The sequence below is a fragment of the Prionailurus bengalensis genome, chromosome F2 (genome assembly GCF_016509475.1).
Source record: "Prionailurus bengalensis isolate Pbe53 chromosome F2, Fcat_Pben_1.1_paternal_pri, whole genome shotgun sequence".
NCBI lineage: Eukaryota > Metazoa > Chordata > Mammalia > Carnivora > Felidae > Prionailurus > Prionailurus bengalensis.
Genome location: NC_057353.1, coordinates 29,194,617 through 29,219,067, shown reverse-complemented (window position 1 = coordinate 29,219,067; position 24,451 = coordinate 29,194,617). Strand labels below are relative to the sequence as shown.

General features: G+C 42.6%; 1 protein-coding gene and 1 long non-coding RNA gene across 2 annotated transcripts in view; one reads left to right on the top strand and one right to left on the bottom strand.

Annotated features, from left to right (window-relative positions):
• ZNF704 (zinc finger protein 704) overlaps nucleotides 1-23,229 on the top strand; it is a 242,148-nt gene extending 218,919 nt beyond the window's left edge. The window contains exons 7-9 of the mRNA XM_043601261.1: nucleotides 636-740; nucleotides 9,660-9,757; nucleotides 10,706-23,229. Of these exons, the coding sequence (XP_043457196.1) occupies nucleotides 636-740; nucleotides 9,660-9,757; nucleotides 10,706-10,817 (315 nt within the window). The 3' untranslated portion in view covers nucleotides 10,818-23,229. The remainder of the gene's footprint in view (nucleotides 1-635; nucleotides 741-9,659; nucleotides 9,758-10,705) is intronic.
• On the bottom strand, nucleotides 1,492-9,769 carry LOC122495527. The gene is made up of 4 exons (XR_006300489.1): nucleotides 9,657-9,769; nucleotides 6,267-6,350; nucleotides 2,812-2,936; nucleotides 1,492-1,818 (listed from the first exon to the last, which is right to left on the bottom strand). It is a non-coding gene; the product is annotated as an uncharacterized LOC122495527 (long non-coding RNA).
• Nucleotides 23,230-24,451: the final 1,222 nt, after the last annotated feature.

Below are 24,451 nucleotides of genomic sequence, written 5' to 3'. Positions count from 1 at the left end.
CACTCACACTCTCTCTCTCCTTCAAAAATAAACAGTAAAAAAATTTTTTAATGTGAAAAAAAATTTATTATAGTACCGTTTCTCTTGTGCTTTGTTTTTGCCATTTAATATAGAATGAACATTTTCCCATGCCAATGGGTATTCTTCAACAACATCAGGCTCTGTGGGTATATTACCCACTTCCCTATTATTGGACATTTATGTTTCCAGTTTTTTGCATAATACATAGTTTGGCAGTGACCATCCTCATAAAAATTAAAAAATTACCCTCCTGAAATGTTGTACCAATTTACAAACCCAGCATCACTGTATAAAACTATTTCCCAATTTGATAGCGAGGCATTGTGTTTTTCACACAAATAGTTATATGTTCTAAAATAAGTATATGTATGTATAAAATCTGTTTTCAGAAATAATCAAAAACCTTCTCCTTTTATTCCTTAGACTGCCAAGACACATAAAAAGTTGATTTCTAGCTATTCTCTTTGACTATGTTTAATCTCCTCCTGTTGGATATTTAGTCTAAGTTATTAATACAGCTGAAATCATGTTTGAGGCCCTACCTAGGCAATGATGGCTTAAGACTCTGAGGAAAAATGTTCTTTCATAACAGTGTTCTGTTTTCTGTGTAACAGGCCACACCCCCTGTGACCATTCCAGGGTCGGCCAAGTTCACCCCCAACGGCAGCAGCTTCAGCATTTCTTGGCAGTCTCCTCCAGTTACCTTCACAGGCATTCCAGTAAGTAGAAAAATAAAAAGCCAGAAATCTGGTCAAAGCTGAACATAAATTTGGAGAACAAATTGTCAAAACACTCAAGGAAAAGGCAAAACTCACAATGCCAGAAGTACTCTATTTCTTTTTTTTTTTTAATTTTTTTATTTTCCATAATTTACGTATTTTTTATAATTTACATCCAAGTTACTTGGCACATGGTGTAGCAATGATTTCAGGAGTAGATTCCTTAAGCCCCTTACCCATTTAGCCCATCGCCCCTCCCACAACCCCTCCAGCAGCCCTGTTTGTTCTGTATATTTAAGAGTCTCTTATGTTTTATCCCCCTCCCTGTTTTTATATTATTTTTGTTTCCCTTCTCTTATGGTCATCTGTTCTGTGTCTTAAAGTCCTCATATGAGTGAAGTGATATGATATTTGTCTTTCTCTGTCTGAATAATTTCGCTTAGCATAATACCCTCCAGTTCCATCCACGTAGTTGCAAATGGCAAGATTTCTTTCTTTTAGATTGCCGAGTATATATCCACTGTGTGTGTATATATATATATATATATATATATATATATATATATACATATATACACATACCACATCTTCTTTATCCAGTCATCCATCAATGGACATTTGGGCTCTCTCCATACTTTAGCTATTGTTGATAGTGCTGCTATAAACACGGGGGTGCATGTGTCCCTTTGAAACAGCACACCTGTATCCCGTGGATAAATGCCTAGTAGTGCAATTGCTGGGTCGTAGGGTAGTTCTATGTTTAGTTTTTTTAAGGAATCTCCATACAGTTTTCCAGAGTAGCTGCACCAGTTTGCATTCCCAAGAAGTACTCAATTTCTTACCTGGTATCTGTAAACTCTTCAGCAATGTGTTTCATAGCCCAGACCAGCCCAGCTTCTCTGTGAAAAAGGTGTGATGACTGGCATTTTGGAAAACTAGGAGAGACCTGCAGCTATTGATAAACAACTTGTTAGAAATATATCAAGATTTTTTGTTGGTGACATAGTTGTATGTTTCCAAAGGCTCTGTAGAATCAATAGCTGAACTCAGATGCTGAACATAATAAAAGAAAAAGACCCTGTAATGAATAATATTTACCATTATGAGTAACTTTATAAAACTTATGACTTTGAAATTATTATTTGTGGGTATGCCAATTTGGAAGTCCAAAAATAACATAAATTGAAATAATGTTTTTTCCTCCAAAGCTTGAATAATCCATGCTGATGGATACTCTGAAAATAAATGAGTGCTGAACTATGCAATCAGGTTTTAGTAGTATATAAGAATTGATTTGACATATTAAGTGACTGCTGTCTGATAAATCACCATGAATTAAGTTGATTCCTAACCATTCCTTTAAAAATATATTGGGTCTTTTATAGCTTATCACAGAATATCCACAGGCCTACACACTGTTGATGCCCACAGTGGTTTAGAACTCCTGATAAGGTTCACAAAGTGGCTTATGATAACAGATATTAACCTTATTCTCGCCTCTCCGCCCTCTCCCCAAGGACCTCACAAAAGCTTCTTATTGTCAACCACTGGCAGCTCCCAGAGGTTTCCAGAAAATACTAAGGCCTCCTACAGGGCTGATAAAAATGAAAGCGGCTCAGTCAGTTATGCTGTGCTCTGTCGATGAATATTTATTAAATTCCCAAGGAGAATAGCCAACAATAAAAAGCATCCTGCTGGCAGCAATTTGGGAATTTGTGGATTCCAGAAAATACTCCTGGAATTTGATTTTTAAATAATAATTGAGGGTCTGGAGTAATTATGAAAGTCGCCTGCCTCATCCAATAGTAGTATCAGTTTTACTCCTGGCAAGAACAGTGATCTACTGAAGAGGGTGTCAGAGGTCAGCAATCAGTCCTTTGGGGGACTTTTTTTTTTTCTTAGTAGACATAAAAAGACCCAGAGTGGTTCTCAATATCACATTTGAGACAACCCTTCTAACCTAGAAAGGCAGCTATAATTACAGAATTATAGAAACTAACTGTTCTGAATCCTGTTAATTCCTATCTTTGATTTGAGAAGAATTTTCAAGAGTATACACCATATTGCTTACCTGGTGTATAAACAAGTGTAACATGTGGGTGGAACAGTCCAGTTCAGGCTTCTTTTCAGGTTACCTCTGTGACCAACCAAAATGCAATTTTTTTGCCTTTGCTCTGTTAATTAAATCATCTCCTTCTGAAATACAGAGAAATCACTCTGAGTGGTTTTGTACTAGCTACATGTCCTCCAGAGTTCCTAAATGTCTTACATAGTAAGATACCAGGCAGACACCTTCTATTGTTTATTTTCCAGCAGTGAAATCTTCCCTGCTGTGAACACAGTGTCTATCTCCACCTTCATCTCAATGCCCTAGATTTTCCAAAGTCCCTAATTTCGTTGGTTACCAGGGACATTTTAGACAAGAACTTTGACGTAAAGTATATAGAGTGGCTAGGTTAACTAGGTATCCCACTCAAATCCTAATTTAGCTTCTGATTTATTCTTTCACCAGAGAATTCTCAATCTATCTGGTTGTGTAATGTTTCAGCCAACCCTTTAGACTGTCTTAGCAGCCATTCCTATTTAAAAATAAAGATATGGTGAGGGGATGCTATTGTCCAAGGCTTTGTTTTACCCTAGGAAGAAGGCTCACTATTCAAAACGTTCTTTATGTTGCTAAATTACCTATCAATCCTTTAAAAAAAAAAAAAAGTGGGTACGGGGCACCTGGGTGGCTCTGTCAGTTGAGCCTCTGACTCTTGATTTCAACTTGGGTCATGATCTCACAGTTCGTGGATTTGAGCCCCACATCAGGCTCTGCACTTAGTGCAGAGCCTGCTTGGGATTCTGTCTCCCTCTCTGTCTCTCTCTGTCCTTCCACTTCTCTCTCTCTCTCTCTCTCTCTCAAAACTAAATATTTTTTTTTAATTTTTTTTTCAACGTTTATTTATCTTGGGGACAGAGAGAGAGCATGAACGGGGGAGGGGCAGAGAGAGAGGGACACACAGAATCGGAAACAGGCTCCAGGCTCGGAGCCATCAGCCCAGAGCCTGATGCGGGGCTCGAACTCACAGACCGCGAGATCGTGACCTGGCTGAAGTCGGAAGCTTAACCGACTGCGCCACCCAGGCGCCCCAAAACTAAATATTTTTTTAACACAAAAAAAATCTTTAAAAAAATGAAAAAGTGGGTGCATACTGTGTGTCTCCTTTGACTGAAGGCTGGATCTTACAACTCCACGCCACACAGACACAAGACTGGCACACGTCCACTGACTAGGTGCCAACAACTGTCCAGGAAAGTTAGTCCATCCCTAGAAGATGGGGAGCCAGGGTGAATTTAAGAGCATATGAATTCCTACCTTCTAAATTAATGTAGTAAGGGTTTCAGACAGAAGCTCTAAACATTTTCAATTATAATGAATTAGTGTTAGTGATGGCCTCAACCATATCCAAACTGAAGAACAAAGCAGTTTCCATTTTATAAAATGCTCTTTAAAGAACACATTTCTCTTTGTACCCCAAAACAAATGCCCTGAGGTTGTCAACTCCATTTAAGGTTTGGTTTTTTTCCCTGCCGTATCTTGGAGACCTGGTATTGGGGGGAGGGGGGATGTTTTTATATGCTTCCTAGAGAATGGAAATAATCTCCTTCTGAGAAATCCCAAGGTTTGCAGGATTTTATTTATTCATTTGCCTACACTAGATTTCCTGAACATTGGGCTTTAATAAGTTCCCTGGGTAAGACCTCTTCCCTGAGGTGTGTTGTGGAGAAGGCTGTTCTGCGTATTTACAAATGTAACTGGAGGTTCACTCTTTTCTAGCCGAAGGCTGCAAATGTACAGGTAGGCAGAAGACCCTCATTAATTACAGCATTCTTTGAGCTGTTTTTCCCGAATGACCCCGTCTTTTCTTCTAATTATCTACATTCTTTTCTCTGTCTTTTCATGACAAAAAGCTGAGAGTTTTTGGGCCCTGTATGAGTCTGCCCATAATGCCATAACACAATATCACAGACTGGATTGCTTTAAACAACCAAAATGTATTTTTTCACAGTTCTGGAGGCTAGGAGTCCTGGATCAAGGTGCTGGCTAATTCAGCGCCTGGTGAGAGCTCTCTTCGTGGCTTGTAGAGGGCCACCTTCTCACTGTGTCCTTACATGGCCTTTTCTGTTGGTGGGGGCAGGGGGTGGGGTAGAAAGAGAGCCCTTTGGTATCTCTTCTAATAAAGACACCAGTCCTACTGGATCAGGGTCCCACCCTTTTGACCTCACTTATCTTTAATTACTTCCTTAAAGGCCCCGTATCCAAATATAAGCACACTAAGGATTAGAGTTTCAAAATATGAATTTGGGGGGGGGGCGGGGGGGGGGACAACACAAACATGCAGTCTACAACAAGCCCAGGCAAGCAAGAGCTAACAAACCTGCTATCTAAAGGCCATTCCTGGAGGCTTCAGGCTGAAAGGAGGGTCTCCTAACCTAAAATAGCAATGCTTAATTGTTAGATATTTACCTGTATTTTTTTTAACACCTTGATGGAGGATTCAGAATAGTATAAGAGGTTACAACCAAGACAAGGATGTGGTTTTCTTCCATTTGAGAGATAGAAAACCACAAAGAAACGAAACTTCCCCAACATGTTTACAGATGGACACAACATTCTTATTATTGCTCTGGTTTGAGGCTCAGATGCAAATCCTGACTCTGGCATTTACAAACTGTGACCTCCAGCTGGTCACATGACCTCTCTTAATCAATGTCCTCAACTGTAATCTACCTCATAGAGTTGTATCGTTGAGCACAGCACCTGGCACTGGCTGACACTGTGGAGCACTTACGATCATTGCTGCCTGGGACGTGTCTCATTGCTGTAAAACAGAGGTCAGAAGTGGATTCTCTCTATTTGGGATTGACTGATATAACACACATATACTGAACCTGTGAGAGAGATTAGCCATGATTTTTGCAGACTCAAGTTCTTTCAACTGAAATCATATCGAAATCAGCAGAAAGATTAAGGCATATACAGTCCTCCATGCTTCCCAGGCTATGTGGGAAACTGCATTACTGTGTGAGATGTGCCATTCACAGCAAGGTAGTCTTGCCGGGAGCCTTCAGCCCGTGTGAAGCACGGAAGGACCAAACACCCCCACCCCGATGAGCCCCACGATGCGCTGCCCCACGACCTCCGCCGAAGCCCACGTAAGGAGCTGAGTCCTTAAGGACCAAAGAAAAACTGTTCTCTAGAAAAAAAATAATAAAATGGACTCTATAGAACATGCCCCCACATAGAACTTAGAAATGATTAAGATATAAAACCGATAAGAATTGACAAGTGGAGACCACTGGGAGAGAGGGCCACAGTAATGCTGCGTAGGGCTTTATCTCAGCGCACACCACGCTTCCATCAGCGGCGTGGCAGGATGGAAGAACGGAAAGAGCAGGGCCTGTACTAGTTCCTTCAGAACAGCTCCAGCGTCAGCCGGTAGGAGACAGCCTGTGTTCAGGTGCCGCCCTGGCACTTACCGTGTGGTGGCTTACTTCACTTCACTTCTCCGCTTCCTTATTGAGAAGGTGGAAATGATAGCAGTGCTGCTTACCCTGGGGTCGCTGTGGAGATGAAACCAGATAGCACTCACAGGCACTTGGTTTAAGGGCGCTTGGCAAGTTACCACTACTGCTACTTCCTCTGGGATGCTGTGCAGGCCACCTCCCTGCTCGAAGTCTAAATTATCTTATCTACAAAATGCAGGTAACAGCGCTCCCTTGCAGGGGTTTTGTGAGGATTAAAAGAAATCATAAATCACCTAGTAGCCTGCCTTTCACATTGGCCAGAGCTAAATACACGTTAGTTCCCTGCACCGGCCACCACCTCTCTGCCCCACCCGCAGCCCCCACTAAAACGAAAAGCTGAACCGTGACTGTCTTGCTATTAGAATTGTCGAGAAAAACCCACAAGTGAGGTCATATTGATCCTCACGCAGAACGGATCTACACGCCAGCGTGTGATGTGGGTCCTGGTTTCTCCTGTGTCGTGCCCCGGAAAACCCAGGTCTGTCGCTGCTGGACAGGACAATAACACGCATGCCCAGAACTCCCGAGTTAAGAAAGCCATCGGCAGGAATGAAGACTGTAGAGAGGGGTTATTCCTGCAGTCGGTCCGTATTCCTCAAACGGTGTTCCTGGAATTTTCAAACACCTGGACCTCACTCCCTTCTCAAACCAACCACACCACCAATTTTCTCATGTCTGTAAGTGGCCCACCGTCCCTGCAGCTGCCCAGGCCAGCACCTAGGACTCCCCCTTGATCCCTCTCGATGCATCCCTGATTCTTCTAAAGATTTGTCCTCATTTTTTCCCATCCTTCACCGAGTCCTAGATCCTGCCTGATCCTGCCATAAATCCAGCCACTTCTCACCACCACTGCCACCCCCTTGTCTAAATCGCCAGTACATTCTTTCCCTCCAAATAGTGCAAAAGCCTCTAAACTAGACTGCAGGGCTTCTCTCCATACTGTCTCCAGTTCACTCTCAAAGGAGCCAAAGCATTAATCAGACATCTCTCTTTCTTAAAATTCTCCAATGGCTTCTCTGGCCCTTAGAATGATGTTCAACTCAGGGATGCCTGGCTCAGTCGGAGAGAGACTCTCCCTCCCTCCCTCTCTCTGTCCCTCCCCCACTCATGCATGCGCTCCCTCTCTCTTTCTCTCTCTCAAAAATAAATGAACATAAAAAAGAAAAAGAATGACATTCACCTAAAATTCGTCCATCCCAGCCAGGAGGCTTGCCCTGAATCCACCGCCTCCTGCCCTCCCACCCCCAACTTCCACACCGTGTGTCTTCTGGCCCCCTTGGCACTCTGCATCTGCAGGCCTGTGCCATTGTGCTCCCTTTCTCCAGAGTGCCCAGGAGATAAAACGCAACCCCTCAGGGGCCTTCTCTCACCACCTTCAATAAATAAATGTCCTCTCCCTTGATGATGCTTTGTCTCTTGGCCTATTTTATTTTCTTTAGGCACTCATCACTAAAGTGATCTTATGTGTTTGTATTTCTTGTCTGTCTCCCCACTAGAATGTATGCTTTATAGGGGCAGAGACTCGGTATTGTTCACAGCTAGGTACCCACAATCTAGAACGGTGCCTGGTGCATAGTAAGTACTTCATAAATACCTGTTGAATGAAGAGCACCCTATCATCTCATATCACCCAACACAAAAGGGGTGTGGCAGTTCTGCACAATTTAGAACCTTCCACATTATCCCCAGCTGATGTTATGTCAACTAAACCTCTCCTAGTTCTCTTGCTAATAAGGCAGTATTCTTCAGATTCTATGAATTCTACAATTTTTAAATTGTTTTAATTGTCTTGACCATTTAACAATGCATATGAGCACATTCTAGATCACTATGGTGGCTGTGAACTCTGAAGCCTTCACTCCCTCTGGTCTGCTGCTATCCACACTGGTCAGGGATGGGATGTGGAGTAGGTGGGGGGAGGGTAGATTCAGCTCCTGGAAAGGCCTACATAGCTGTCTAAATCAAATGCATATACTGAACTCCAAAGCGTTTGTTTTAAAAAAAAAAAAAAATGTGTGTTAACTCACTTCTTCTGGCCCTCACTCCTACCCAGCCTTAGCAAAACAGTAAAGACCAATGGTACAGAATAATTCAGAATCAGAGCAATGGTGGTTTAAACTGCTAGGTTTTTACTTAGCTTTTTAATTTTTTCAATTAATGTCTAGGAAAATAATACTGATGTATATTCCTTTGAATTGGAAGAAAACAAAAAGTGCTAGTATCTATACTAGAGAAATTCAGTCCTATAAGTATGCTTTAGGAATGTTCCCATGACTGTCAGTCGGTCATGGTACTTTGGTACTTCTGTGGCCATGTTGGCTTCTAGATAATTAAGTTTCTAAATTCATTAAAGGTCTGCACTTCTGTTTATGGCAATGTCATATATTTACTTGGAATACCATTTATCTTTTCTTATAAAAATTCTTTTTTTGTAGCTGTTGAGAATCCCTGGTGCTGGGAAGATCTTTAGCATTATGAGAGCAGGTGATGCAAAGGGACGGGTAAGAAATGCCAGAGGAATCCAGAACAAGAGGCCCTCCTGCTATTGTGACTGAGAGGCAGAGGTGTAACAGGGTGAAACACATGCTCTGGCATCAGGTAGAGCTCAACACAGAGCTGGCCCTGCCATTACAAGTTCCATGACCTTGGCCAAGTTATTTAACCTCCCCATGCCTTGGTTTCCTCATCTATAAAGTGGGAACAAGCATCGTACTTACCACGTGGGGTAGTTGTGAAAATGAAAACTATTGTCAGCGAACCTGGCACATAGCAAATGCTCAGTAAGTATTTCAAAAGTCAATGGATGACTTTTGTTCTTGACTTTCTTGGGCTCTTTGCTTCTAGACTTTATTCCTGTTTGGATCCTACAGTCTGCTGTGTGGATGTCTCATGCAAGAAGCCCTTTATTTAGGGGGTGTGAATGATCTCTTAAAGCAAACAGGAGGCCAAGGTCCATGTTGTGGTATTCCCATTGACTAGCCTTCTAATTTGAGATAACTCTCTTCACCTCTCTAGCTATTTGCCTTTTTTCAAAGGTAGATCATAAGCCTTACAATAGGTGACACTATATTTTAAGGTTTGGAATATTATTCAAGTGAAAATATGTTACTATGGGCAACCTGGAATGCACGCATGAAGTCATGAAGATTTTTGAAGTATTAATTGTTGTCGAGTCTTTCCTGTATGGAGAGGCATTTAAATTCACCTTTAACCTGTGTCTCTGAGAACAAAGCAAGTCATTTCTGTGGCTGATGGTCAGGTGCCATGGCCCATGTGGCAAGGGCTAAATAAATGCACAGTGAGGAGAACCCGCCCCACCAACTTTCTTTTCCATGTACTTACCAGGTGTCACCAACGCATAATCGTCCAGTGGGCACGGGAGAGCAGAGACAGCACACACACACCGTCTTGTCCTCGCCACCCAGAGGGACGGTCAGCCTGAGGTATGACTGCTTGAAGCTCCACACTCCTCATCTCGAGGGAATCTGCTGAGAAACAGAACAGCAAGGAAGAGAGAAACCAGACATGCGATCTTCCATAAAATTTCTCTGGAATGGACAAAACACCCTTTCTTTTGTTCCCTTGGTTTTCCCCACCCAGAAATTATTAATGAAGATTTATTGTTTTGGGGGGCAGGGGTGGTAACAGTTTGCAGTGAGTTTTCTTGCAGAATAGGTACTGGTGATTACTGGGTCTATTTAAAGCCATATTTGCACTAACCCCTGTATTAAGAGAACTATAAGGTATAGTTTTTAATGTACAGATCAAGGAGAAAATCCTCAGGATTCCCTTAACCAGAATGCTAGAAATTTGAAAAGCAAGAGAGCACTTGAAAGTACCTATTGAAAATGTAAAAGAAGAGACCTCTCTACTGGTATTTTTTTGTATTTGCTTAATTCAATTTTATGAAGATGGCCAAATGGACGTGCCCACAAATGAACAAGTAGAAGCTTAAGAGTTATAGTAGCAAATTGTGGGTGCCTGGCTGGCTCAGTTAAGTGTCTGACTCTTGATTTGAGGTCAGGTCATGATCCCAGGGTCGAGGGATCGAGCCCCAAATTGGGCTCCAAGCTGAGCATGGAGCCTGCTTGAGATTCATTCTCTCTCTGTCTCCGTCTCTCCCTCCGTCCCTCTGCCCCTCTATCCTGCTTGCGCACACTCTCTCACTCTCTAAAATTAAAAAAAAAAAAAAAGAGCTGTGGTAGCAAATTGTAATAGCTAAGTGTAGTGGCCATGAAAACATCCAGCACGTTAAAGTCCAAACCTGGTAAAAACCCCTACTTTGTTTCTTAACATTGTTTCTTACTCTTTCAAGGAATCTCAAGCCCTCCGTAGAATGAATGCCCATTGAATCAGTCCCACAGAATAAACGTTCCGTGTCTGTCTTACAGAAAGCCCAGGGGAGAAGGCAAGAAGTGCCGGAAGGTATACGGCATGGAGAACCGAGACATGTGGTGCACGGCCTGCCGCTGGAAGAAAGCCTGCCAGAGGTTCACTGACTGAGGAGAGAGGCTCACCAAGCGGGCGGCCCAGGGCCCTGCTGCCCTCGCCTTCCACTGCGGGTTTGGGAAAGCACTTTTGCTTCTGAACAAAATACACTTGAAGCCCAGGAAAAGCACTTCCAGGAAACTTGGTGGAATTACAGCAAAAAAATAAGGTCACCACCCTCCACTGCTCCTGCTGAGAATCCAGCCTGGAGCGGCTGTAACTATTTTTTTTTTCCTTGAAAAGAAAAGTCAGCTTTTTTTTGCTGTATGCCTAGGTCTGCAAACTGTGGACTTCCATAGCAATGGAACCAACAAAGCCCCTTTTACCTAGAAAGGAGGCATATTTTGATAAGCTTTCTGAATAATGCCATTTCTGAGATTTTTTGACATAGTAAAAAAAAAAAAAAAAGCGACGCGTTATTCAGTAGCATTTGTACAGAGAACAACACTTGCTTTCATCGTGAATACTATTTTCCCTGTTTTCCATTTGACTTCCTGGAGCAGTGCACATCATGATGTGTTGCCGGAAAGTGCAGCACTCTGGGTATCTCTTCTATGTCTTGTTTGTTTGTTGTGTTTGCAAGAATGGCCCCAGATGGAACCGTGGCTTGGAGGGTCCCAGATGGCATAAACCTGAAAGGAGATCACCAGCAGACCTCAGACCCTGAAGCTGAGTTCAGGACATCCCGCTGTAATGTTGGGAACATCTAGGAGTCTTCCTCAGATTTCTAAGAAGCCCTTCCTCCAAGAGGTGGCTCGGCTCATTCTCTACCTGTCACAGCTCAATCAACGACTGGCACAGGTAGCCACCTGGGTAAGCCTCGATGCTTCTTTCAGGGATGCAACACGAGCCGCAGCACAGATCCGTTTGTCACTGCTTGTGTGACAGTGCTGTTGCCAGGTTAGTGGGTTGTCGGGCCATCCCTCAAAACCCCATCACTGGCTGGTTTCAGAACAGGTAGAGAATTCCGACTATCCCAGCAGGTTTGCTGTAGACAGCGGAGTACAGCCTAACACATCCCCCTCTGTTCAGAAAGACGTGAAGTCAGCAAACCGACATCCATTCTGAGTGCACTTTCACAGGTTTTATGCTTTAGCATGTCTGGGAGATGGGTTGATGGACAATACAGACGTGATCTGAGTACATGGAAGGTCCAAAACTTTGTTTTTCTTATTTAAATACTGGCACTGTTCGCTTAGAATTTGCTCAGAGGGGAACGTACAGAACACCAAAAGGAAAATGCATGTGGGTATAGGAATCTCTCAATTTAGTAGGACCAGGGCTTGCACTGTGTTGCATTTAGCAGGTTTCCTAGCCTAGTATGTTTGTTTGTTTTGGTGGTAGTGGTGTGGGGGAGGGAGTAGTTGTCACGTTCTATATGTACGCTCATTGTCTGTCTGTCCTACTCTCGATTGCCCTGCTAAAGAGTTACTTCTCCTATACCTATGCAAAGGATTAAGAGCACCTTATAGGATGCACTGTGTCAGGATGGGGAGCCGACGATCAGCCATAGGAATGTTCAGTGAAATTGCACAGAGGAGAGGTTAATATATGTTTAGAAATTGTACATACACGTTTGTTTTAGAGTTGAAAGAAGTCAGTTAGGAATAGCAGAAATCCTTTTCCTTTTAGAAGCAAGGGAAATAGAAGGAGGTTTCACAGTGTAATAGCCACAACCTATACATTCATAGATTTTGGCAATTTTATTTTGTAAGCGTTCATGTGACTTTTTAAATATTATTCCTCAAAAGAGATCCTGTTTTCCTCCTTCATTTATTTTTCTCTTAAAAACATGTATTTCAAGAGAGCAGGAAAAGAGCTTCCTTTACCTTCATGGGTAATTGAAAATCATGTTTAATTTCATGATTTCCAATCAATAGTAGCCACAGCACCAGCTATAATGTGTGTTTTAGTATTTATGAGGTCAGCCAGGAAAGGGCATATTTTTTTAAGGGCAGAAGTGTATTCGTATCCTCAACCCCAGCATGTCTTTTCTCCTCCCTGGAGTCCTCTTGCTTCCCTGCAGGCACCCTCTGCTGTGCCATGATGCTCCCTCTGGCCTGGTCCGGGAGGCTTGAGCTGTGGGTGGATTGCCCTGTGGCCACAATGAGTCCAGAGCCGGTGAACCACTTGAGCAGGTTCTCCGTGTACTGAAATGATGGCTGGGATGCAATCCTAGAGCAGAGGTTTTTCTCTTCGGCAAATCTCCCTGGCTCTTGATCCTTGGATTAATTAAGTCCCTCATCAAAAACAATTACAGTGATGAGGGGCTAAATCCATCCTCCCCACCTCCCAGAACTTTGGGACACAGGGAAGGAGAGGTCTTTGTCCTGGAGGGAGGTCTTGTGGCTGCACCCTAGAGATGCAGCACATGATTCGTTCTGAGCTCTGGCCTGGAGGAGCCACGCTCAGTCCTTACCTGGGTTTTTGCCAATGCACAGGTATAAGCAGAAGCGTACAGCTGAATGCATCTTCCCTGGGATTTCTTGTCCTTTCTAAAGGCTTCTCTACACATACTCTTCTGCATCCCCAGTCACACGGGGACTCCTTTCTGCCTGCTGGCCCCGGTCTCTGGGTACTTTCTTCTCTGGCACAGGTGTGCACAGACCGTCAGTCCCTTCCTGCACACACAGACATCCATTTTTGGTACCAAGGCATGTAATAACTGGAGAACCATCAAAATTACCTGGCTGGCCTTGGGAAAAAAGTGACTAACTTCTTTGCAAGCCACCCAGAAAGCTACGAATTGCAATATACAGCACTGATTGTAAAAGCCAAAATTACAGGAAAAAAAAAGACATACAGCCATTTTGTTATATTTTGGGACTAAATTAAGTGCCAAATTAAGCCCGACATTCGTTTTATGCCATCCCTGTGGTACCACGTTCTTTTATGTCTTCATTTGGCAGGGGGAGGCAGGGGGTGGGTGCAAAGGGCAGTCCCATAGCATGCTGGCTGGTTAACCAGAGCTCCGTCCATCCCACGGATCTCAGAGACTTGTCTGTTCAAAAGGAATGGCCATACTATGGATTCTGGACCCAAAGTATTTCTAAATAAGGCGTGCTCTAGCCTTTTGACCTTTCTCTCCCTTGATACTTCTTCCTTCAGAAAATAGTTCTCATCTCTAAGAAGGCATTTCACAATAACAGACAGGCATTCTTCAGGTAGCTGCAAAGCAAAGAGAGTTCATCCAGCAGTAGTTTTAAGCCTTAGTCCTTCCCAGAGGACGTGCACCCAATTTATGGGCAGCAGTGTGACAAGCTGGAGAAGACACCCAGGTAGCAAGTGGGTGGATTGGAGGCCAGAGAGGAGACACAAGAGGTCCATGGACATCTGGCTCCCACTCACCTTGTTAATGCTGATCGGCCAGTGGTGACTGTCCCTGGACACCTCGGAGGGAGCTGTCATGTCATCCCTCCAGGAGCAGCTGCCACTCCCGTGCACGTCTCTAGTGGGCACGGACCTCCCTCCACCTTACTTGCCGGAAAGTTTCCTCTCCTGGTTGGTAAAAGCCAGGGTCAGGAAGAAGGCAGTGGGTTTCTGAACGGGTGCGGGCTCCGCGGTGAAGTGCCTGTCAGCAGCTCCGTGCACCGGGGTGCCCTTTATTAGGTGATTCCCTGTCCAGTCACAACTGTGTTGCAGATGAACACTTTCAGTAGAGAACGATGGGTGTTGCAGTTCCTGGGCTTTCCAAAATCTTCTTAAAGAAACAGTCACACGAATGGTGCAAAAGATTTCTGAGACCGAAATGCCTCGATCCCATTTCAAGATTGTCTGCGTTTAAGTCGGCTGCCTGCGGTGTCACACCAAGCCACGCTTTTGAAAGCCACCCTGGGTTCCGTAGTAGCCAGCACGGCTGACCTGAGTCCTCCTTCATCCGGCTTCACTGGAAAACAAAAGAGCAGCATTCACTTGCGAATGTTTAGAGGCAGGTGGCAAGAACTGTACATATAGGAGAGGATACCTTGAGAATAGTAGCAAAATACTGTAAATAATATTCATTTCCTCAGGGAAAATTAAAGGGTATGTGAAAGATAGATCTGGAAGATCCTAAGACTAGAAAGACTTTTATTATCTCTAGAGTCTTTCCCAGTCAGAACAGTTTGGGTGGTATTTTTGTTTTTAACGAACATGGTAATTATTTCAAGACAAATTTACATGAAGTGGACGATGTCAACTTTTTGAGGAGCAGTGCTCTATGGAAACAAGTGGTTTCTTTGTAGCTGACCTGCAGTCTAAGGCTGACATTTGAACCACAGGCACAGTCCCTGGTGGGTATTCACAGACTGGTGTAAGGCTTTTTCTGAATGTAATTGTGAGTCAGAAGCCTCGGTGTTCCTTTTCATAATCACCCGGTTGATGACTGTACACACAATTCTGTAGGCGAAGGTGTTAAAGACATGCACTTTGCATTAATAGCATGTTAAGGAGCAAACTTCCATGGACTTTTGCGGACAAGGTGCTGCTTTTTCTCATGACCCTGTAGAATTTCTATTGACCACATCAACTGTAGCATTGACCTGTATGAAGACAGGGAAGGATTTGTGCATACAAATGAATGGAAACAGAGCCGAATTCATGAATATGGATGAGGCTGTGGATCATTTTGGAGAAGACGCTGGGTACATGGGTCAACTGGAAATTTCATTTCTCTAAGAAAATAACCCTACCAGCGGCACATACGCTCTCCCTGTTCCTCATACCTGTGGGGATTCCTCTCTACTGGAACTGTTCCGTTGTGTCTTTTTGCATTGTAACTTGTCAAAGCAGAAGTTGGTAAATAAAATGAGATTAGCACTTTTAGGTACCAATTGTATCACTATGTAATGCACACCAATAGAGCAAGGAAGTATAAACTGCATTTAAGACCGACCGGTTTGCTTATTGTGAGTGACTCTGAAAAAGCCCATACCCAATGATATACATGCTTTAAAAGGTGTACCTATCATAGGACCAGAAATCAAAGTGGGAATCTTACTTCTGGTCCTGTTTTGTAAATAGTTGCTTTTTTGTTTTTTTTTTTTTTTGAAGACAATCTCATGTTTTATAACTTCTCATGTGGGTCTGAGAATCACAATGGTAATGTGTTATATCAAAATGTAATCTTAAATACAATAGCAATTATAACTTAATTTTCCAAATAAGACAAGAAATATACTGCTTTAGGCTTCTACAATTCGGAGAGACATGACACTTTTATAATAAGCATTGGTACTTCTCAAGTAAACAGAACTGGAAATATTTTACAAGATGCAGTGTTTTGTAATCACAAAGAACATGAACATTTTGTGGGAAATGACCTTGGTTTTATACATTGTAGCTTATTTTTTAAAATACAGTACTTACCAGACAGGAAGTCTTAATATTATAAGCAATTCCTGCTCTCCAAACAAAGGGCTATGCCTCTTTTAAGCAAGTGTTTTTGATGCATATCTTTTCAATTAACCCTCTGCAGCAAGGGTAGAAATGCAGATCAGATGGAAAGATTATTACAAGAGAATCAAGATAGCAACAGCTACTCCTTTTATCATTGCCAGTGTGTTTTCAAAGGATTATGGGAAAAGACACTTTAAGAATCAACCATATGTATCTTAAATGGGAAAATATTAATAGATATGCTTGTAAGCAATGGGAGAAACATTCTTTAAATTCTTTAGTGTAAAGTGAGATTCTGTCACAAAGACCAGCTTACCACAAACCTGCATTTAACTAGCAACTATCATTTGCTGGTAATTCCTGAAATCATGGTATTGTAAGCCCAAAGATAGAATTTTTAGGTGATCAGTGGTGTTTGAGATAATTTTTTCCTCAGCACTAACTAAATAACTTTAATTTTCTTATCAAAGCAAGTGCTTGATTTTTCACAAGAGGAGCAGACATACCAGGTTGCGATCAGAAAGTCACTGTATTCCCAAGGGAGAGAGCCATGGAGAGTCTATTAACTGCACAAATAGTTTTGAGCTTTGCCAAAACCATTTCATAATGCTGTACAGTTTCTTCTAGCCCACTCACTGTTAAAAAATAAATAAATAAAGCATCTTCTCTTTCTAAGATGTCAGTAACTCAAAAGCTAATTAGCAGTATGCAGATAACCTCAAAAGACAAGCTGGCATAGAATGACCGTATATCCATTGGGCAACTCCTGTGGAGTGGTCAGAGGGTCACTCAGACCTTGCTTTCAAATAGCTTTTAGAATGTGCACCCATGAGGACTAGAAATGCATGAAGATATGGAAAACCACGCACAGCCTCGGCTCCTGGTCTCTGAGATGAGGCAGTCTGCAAATCTCTATCTTTATCGTCCCTTGAATATCTCCATTGTTAGCATTAAATCCCCAAGAAGTGTTCACTGCTGTATGGTTTTGAAGCAAATGAGTCTTGCTTCATTTTTCAATAGAGGCTTCCTAATGGTTTATAGCAGAAGCCTTAGAAAAGCCAGGCAGTATCTGTAAATGAACAATTCAGATCAGGCAAAACAGGGACACCACAGAATGGTAGAGATCATTGTGAGCCAGACCGCCCATGCACCCACTGCATGGGGCACCCAGCTCCAGACAATCAGAACCATGCAGAAATCAGGCCCAGGGCTGCTAGATCTTCTGACTCGGAAATACGGTGTTACGTGACATTTAAGTGTTGACAGCTAACTCAAATTCTTGGCCAACACTGTACAGACCAAAGAGAACCCACACGGGGCAGACGGCAGCCTTCGGCCACCGGTTTCATCTCGCGTTCCGTGGGAGATGTTGGGGAAGGCACATCTCACATTCCACAGCCATCGGGTCAACTTCCTCCCTCAGCCCCACAAACTCACTCGTGGGCACAATCTGGGCAACTAAAATCAAAGAAATCATTCTCGTGGAAGACTTGAATATAAAAATACAGTATCCTTAAACTAGCCTTGCCTCTGATCAAAATATGCTGAAGTACTATCCAACTCCCCCCACCCCCACCCAGGCCAGGCCCCAAAGCATTGATTGAATAACTGTCATCCCAACTTCAGTTTTCACTACCGTGACCACTGTGATGAGGGGCTGGCAAAGAGCAGCCTTATGCCTTCAAGAAGGCAGCCAGGAGCCCTTGCAGCTGAAGACAGCCCACTTTGCCTCCTCGTGCCAAAGCCCTGTGCCAGCCCCTCCACACACCCTCCCGCTCCATCCTGCCTCGTGAGTCTTCATTCCAGGGTGAAATTTCCATTGTTTCATCTCCCATATAGCAACATCCTGGCTTCAGACCTGGTAGGTACTTTAGAATGTCCACTAACCCCAAAATGGAGTTTTTCCACATAGAGAACCCTAGCATCTTTGTCCGAGGGCAAAGACGAAATGGGAATAAATGTGTCATGGAAAAAATTAGAAGCTGCTGCTTTTGCTTGGGAGGACTAAGTGACTTCCGGCTGTGTCTTACACCAGAGTCCTGATGGTGTTGGCATCGTCGCTAACCCTTTCACACATATAATAAAGTAGGGGTCTTTCAGAGACACTATTTCATTTGACCTTCCTAAGCATCCAGGGCACAACAGGGATACTTAGGATCACCTCCAAGGCCAACCCACAATAGTCTTAAATCTGTGAGTCAGCCTTATCACTGCCCAAAAGGAGGAGGGGAAGCACTTGGAAAGCACTGGCTCAGACCTTAGTCTTCCAGACACTAACCCTGAAAAGACCTAGGGACCCACTACGTTCCCATCCTTTCAGCCCCTCTTTCTGCATGGAAACAAAGAGCAGACTCATTCACACAGTCACATGCAAACTCAATCCTGCCGACTGTATCCCTTTAGGGTGCTGCCGTGCCCCCACTCCCTAAGTTCCCACCATCTAAGTGGTTAATTACAGGAGTTTCTTAGCTAATGTGATGTTCTGAGTAAACATTTTGACTCCTTGGGAAAAAAAATTATTTTGCTAACATGCAACGCTTATTATCCATCTAAAGGCAAATTGATGCCAGAAAATTTTAAAGCAGCTCAAAATTACAACTTTTCATGATCCAATCAACAGGTACTGTCAACTCAAAGTTGGAAACACCTGGTAATATGGTTAAGTCACGTTTAAATACGAATGCAATTTAAACAACACCGTCAACGCCTGAGATTTCTGTCACCATGAGGGACTAAAAGGCTGTCCAGCGATGAACAGGCTGCTTCAGGCCGTCGCCCTGTCGTTGGCCAGGCTTCACATCATGAGGTTAGGGTACTCATGGGAAGTTTAGTCATGGAGCTAGAAGGGGCCTAAACCATTATGGCCTGCCACCTACTTCAGTAACAGGCTTTTTGATAAATGAGACTTGTATTATTTGTCTGGAAATACAGTGCTGGGGGAGGACTCTCCTCCTCTGCAGGAAAAGAAGTCCGTTTTGCAATGGTTAATGCCAATGCCAGGTCAGTGTCGGGGCTGAGTGAACAAGGAGAAAGCTGAGGCTCCCAAAGAAAATAACTACAGATTTTGAAAGAAGGTAGAGACTGTGAATTCGATGCTCAAATTAAGGTCCTCGTTTAAAAAAAAAAAAAAAAGTTATTTCATAGTGGGCGCCATTCACATAATTTTTAACTGCCAGCTTCCAAAGAAAGAATCCCCTTTATTTATGTTATGAAAATGTTAAGAATTCAATGCTTGAGTCCGATTAACTATTACATTTACTTACTAGGGGCGGTTCCCTAAATTTTTAATTCAGAAGATTCACCACCGTAGAAAGTAGCAACTCCTGACAAAGGCAAAAGAGCAGTCATTAAAGAACAAAATTGTCTTTAAAAAAAAACATATATAATAATAATAAAAGTTGCTCATCTATTTTCTTCTGAATTCTCTCTACATCTCTGACTAAAGAGGAAAGCCAGGACTCTCGAGAAGAAATTGAACTTAAAGAGAACAGTTCCTGTTCTGGTGATTAGTTTTGTTTCCCCATTCTTGGCAACCTCCTTGTGTCCACTGGTGTGACCTTATTGAGGCCACACTGTTATTATGTATGTTCGCCTCCAGAAGTTCCAGATTAAGCACGTTTGCTTCTGTGCTGATTTCTCACTCTTCAGTTAAGGTCCAGGGGGACAAACATCACTACGACTCGTATGGGAGGCTCCGTGAGGCGACCCTCTTCTTTCGGAGAAAAATTTCCATCTGTCTAAACAGTTCTGGGTGATCATTCAGAGGGCAGGTCAGTCAGCACCCAACCTGCAACGCTCATCACAAAAGACTCGAACAGACTTGCCAAGAAAGAATGACAAGGCAGATACCTAATCATTTCACCCGGACTCAAAGCCTCCACGCAAGTCACCTGCCCACTGGGCCCGTCCACGGGGTGTGCCGGCTGCATGATCAGAACCAACATGGAAGGACAGAGGAAGAGAGCTTCACATTTAGTTTCTCTGGGCCCTGGCCTCTGCCCACAATTATACAGCATGAGAATGGACTTGTCCTCTGTTATGTGAAAGTGGCCCCTTCAAGGTATAATTGTTTTAACTTGGTGTTTACGCAAGGAGAAAACTACTCCAGTTCTCATTGTTAAGCACTTGCCCCTCACCCTGGCGGAGCCCTCTTCCTATGCTTTGGGCACACGTGGCCAAGACAAAGGGGGAAATGGTAGAGCTTTTGGGGCCAGCAGTGCCAGAGCTGGGATTACCCCTCAGGGATCTACAAGTGTAGTGGAATTATAAACTGCCCCCCTCCAAAAATAGCATGTATCTCTTTGCAGATTACAAACCCTTGCTTTGCTTTTTTCGCCTTTTTATCCTATACTCTGCTAATTGGAAATCAATGACTGTGACTTGACCAAGCCCTGTGATGATAGCAAAGCCCCTTCTTCCAAAGTATCCCGACTGTTTGGGGAACCTCTGTGATCACTGGTAGAAAGCTTTAGAATAGATTTAGATTTTTAGGAAAGAGCTCAATACCCCCAAATGTTCCATGACTTCAATAACTGAAAATGCTCTGGGTGTAAAATAACCCAGGAATGTGGATTATTTATGTTTTAAAAAAATGTCATTAATCAATATTTTCCTACAACGCGACCTAGAACTCCTATTTTTGTAATTAACGGTTGGACGATGGTCAACCATTTAAGCATATGCTCTCTGGAATAACCAGATACTAGTGTAGTTTCCAAAGTGTTTCGTGTCTCAAAATCTATATACTTAGAGGAAGAACTCAGGATAAGAAAAAAATCGCTAGGTCCCAAAGGGTTCATGACTATCATCAAATGCAACTGCCAAGTGGCCTGCGGTCATCTTTTTCAAATGAGGGGCCTGGGGAGTAAGAGAACAACAGTTATCACAAACCCTCCGTTGCCCTTAGTCCACGATAAGGTTTTTAAAAAACTCTGCTTTTAAAAATTAAGCCATCTTTCAAATTGTTTTCTATACCAAATCTAAAATATTAAAATGAAATTATAAAATATTTCAAATGGGGTATTTACTGGAAATGCTGTCAGTAGAAAGCATTGCTTTTTAGCGCCTGCTAAACTGGTAAAGATGGACGGAAGAGAAAGAAGCAGTCCCTTCTGTGTGATGCCAGGGGTAAAATGACAGGCGTTAACTAGTAACTGGGCACTAATTCAAAGCAATGTGGCGATGCTATCCAATTTTTACAGATCTTTTGAAATACAATCTTACCACCATTTGGGGGTAAGTGCTTGCTTACAAAAATCTTTAATATTAGTGAATGAATGTATGAAGCTACAAACTATGCATTTTCCAAGAGTAACGTGTATTTTATATCAAATCCAAGTAAATTGTTTTCATAGACTTATCACAACCACAAATTATGAAAATAAACTTGAATGCATAACATTGTGGGAATGTGGGACTCCCATCTATATTCTTCCAGCTGATATTTTTAAAGACAGTGCATTGAAACTTCAGGCTCTAAACAAATACAGCCAGTAAGGTAAATAAATGGGAAATGGTTTATATGTTACTGCGTAAGCAGAAATGAGAAATGCTGGCTGTTACAAATGTGCCCGGTTTTTTAAAGGTGGATATTCTAGTAACACTGGATTAGCAGGCAAACAAAACTGCATAAGGTTAATGAGCATCGCATTGGATAAACATAGCATAGGTTGTGTCCGTTGTGTTTACTTCTCAATCTAATAACAAAAACTATTCTCCAAAGGGTTTGGGTTATACAGTTTCAAAGAACAAAATATAAAAATGCTGTCCAGCAAAGCAAATCATTGAGCTTTTTTCAAAATCACATGGAGATAATTACTTTACATGTCTGGAACGTCCGTTTAGAATATACACACGTTTCTTCAGCACTCTTGTTGATTTTGTATTTCTGTGAAACCTTTTCCCCTAATAATTTATCCTTGCTCCTCAATCAGTAACTTCCTACGTTACTCAGCATGAAAACATATTCTTTTCTTCTTCTGACAAGGTTGAAATAAAGAACTCCAGTTCTCTTGCCATTCTGGCTCTCTTCTATGTCCGTTGAGAAAGTTTCTCAACTGTTCGTAGAAATACGGAAAATATGGAAAAACGCACTTCTAAGCCTGGTACTTATGGTTATACTGGATATGTTTGCTACCTATTTAGAAGTTATTGGGGATGGGGACGTGTCTTTTTATATGATTTTTAGCCAAATTCAGATGTTCTGATACTCCACTTCTGAATACCTATCTGACTGTAAATACAGCCTGTGGAGGTTCAGGTTAATAAACCTTTCATGTGACTGTTCCTCAGCCATGCTCCTTGCCAGCTGTTGGCACACTGTACATAAATTTGTTGAATGTTTCAATGATGTTGTTTTTCTAAATGCTGTTCTCTAAAACAACTTTTTGAATGTTTTTTGCTTTCCATTGTTCAGGACTTTGTGTGTTGATTTAAAAAAAAAAAAGTTTCCTAAATATTTAACACCAGGAAAAAGATTTAAAATAAACTGGTGCTAATTGAAATAGAAGAAACATTTCAGATTTGAAGACTTACAATATAAGATGTTCACACCAGTTAAACTATCTAAACTGCACTTTCCCGCGGGGACAGCTGTCATCTACCTGCAATGGGCATCAGGAGGACCACTGAATGTTTACAGTCTCTGTGGCCCATTTAAGTGTAAAATACAAAAATGGCACTGTCCCCCCAGAGTTGAGGATTTGCCGCATTGGTCCTATGGAAGCATTGAAGTAGAAGTAAAGGCTTATAGTAAGAATCAATTTAGTAATAGTCTTCTGGTCTTTGGACTTTCATGTTCTGTGATGCTTAGCTGTAACAATGAATATGGTGTTGCCAATGTAGTCTGACATCATCGTTGACCTGTACTTACTGCGTGTATGGTTCTACCTTGGGTTGCACTGGCACATGCCACGCCAGAACACTGGACTTTCAGTAAGACCATTCTGACTTCTACAATGTCCACACACATGAATTTAAATGCACTTGTAACTGGTTAATTACCATGGAGTCTAACTTCCACTTAATAAAAGTTTTTGTGTACCTGCTTCTATTTGGGGGCTATTTATTTAAGCAAAAAATAACTAACTAAATACCCAAGAAAGGCTCACCGAGGGTTTGAGGTTTTACCACAGTTGTAAAAATAATTTAAAACCAAAGGGATGTCTTCCCCGTATCAACGTTCACCATCAAGGCTATCTTTAGGAACGTGGAAGGCACACCTTCCTTCTACAGTTCATCCCCTGTAACTACAATTCAAACCCATCCCCTTGGCCGTGACTGCCCAGATAAGTTAGCTGCTCACCCTGTGTTGCTAGTCGAAAGGTGATGTCTCTTCTAGCCCAAGCCAGCCTACCCCTACCCCAGAACAACGCTGGGTCCACTAAAACCTGATATATTCACCTACAAGAGCCAAGCATATATATGTGCGCAGCAAGTAGGAGGCTTTGGAGTTCAACAGACTTGAGCACAAATCCAAGTTTGGCCTCTTGCAAGGTAAATGACTGGACAAGTGATTTAACCCTTCTAAGTGCCATCCTTACCATGGGACACGATAATGAAAAAGAGGAGAACTAATTAGCCTGGCTTGGACAGTATCTTTATCTACTCCTAGTCCAATCATCCCTAGCTGGGGTGGGCAGGATTATGACCCCTGTCCTACCACCTGGCCCAGAGAATTTTCCACAAATGGGGCTATTGTGAGAATGACCTAAAGTAACACATCACAATGCATAGAGAAGTAGTCCACAAAAGGAAGCCAAAATACTCAAACACTGGAACCCTCAGAGATCCAGAGTGAGTGCTTCCAAATACCAGAATTTTCTTTTCAGCTTCTTAAAAACATTATTTCTGAAATAAGAATGTCCTGCCTTATTAAATGCTTACACAGCACATCTAAATGTGTTCTTGGTTACTCCTCATTACCATTATTTCATCAATAGAATGTGCAGTGGAGACAGTTTTATAGTTTGGCCTATTCCAGAACTGAAGGGCTGTGCCATTGGAAGCCCACTGCTTTCTTTCATGCCGCCCCCAGCCCCAACTCAGTTCCCGGCCACTGAACCTCTGTGATTTCCTTGTATTTGGCACAGGGGACACTGAGCCCCTCGCCTTTCCTGAGATGCAGTAGAACAGCAAGTAAGACTAGCCTTCCCGAATTCCTACTGTGTGCTGGGCAATGTGCTAGATGCTTTCACGTGGTCATCTCACTGAGCTCCCACAACAGCTCTATGTGTGGGAACTGTCACCCTCATTTTCTCCAAAAGGAAGTATCT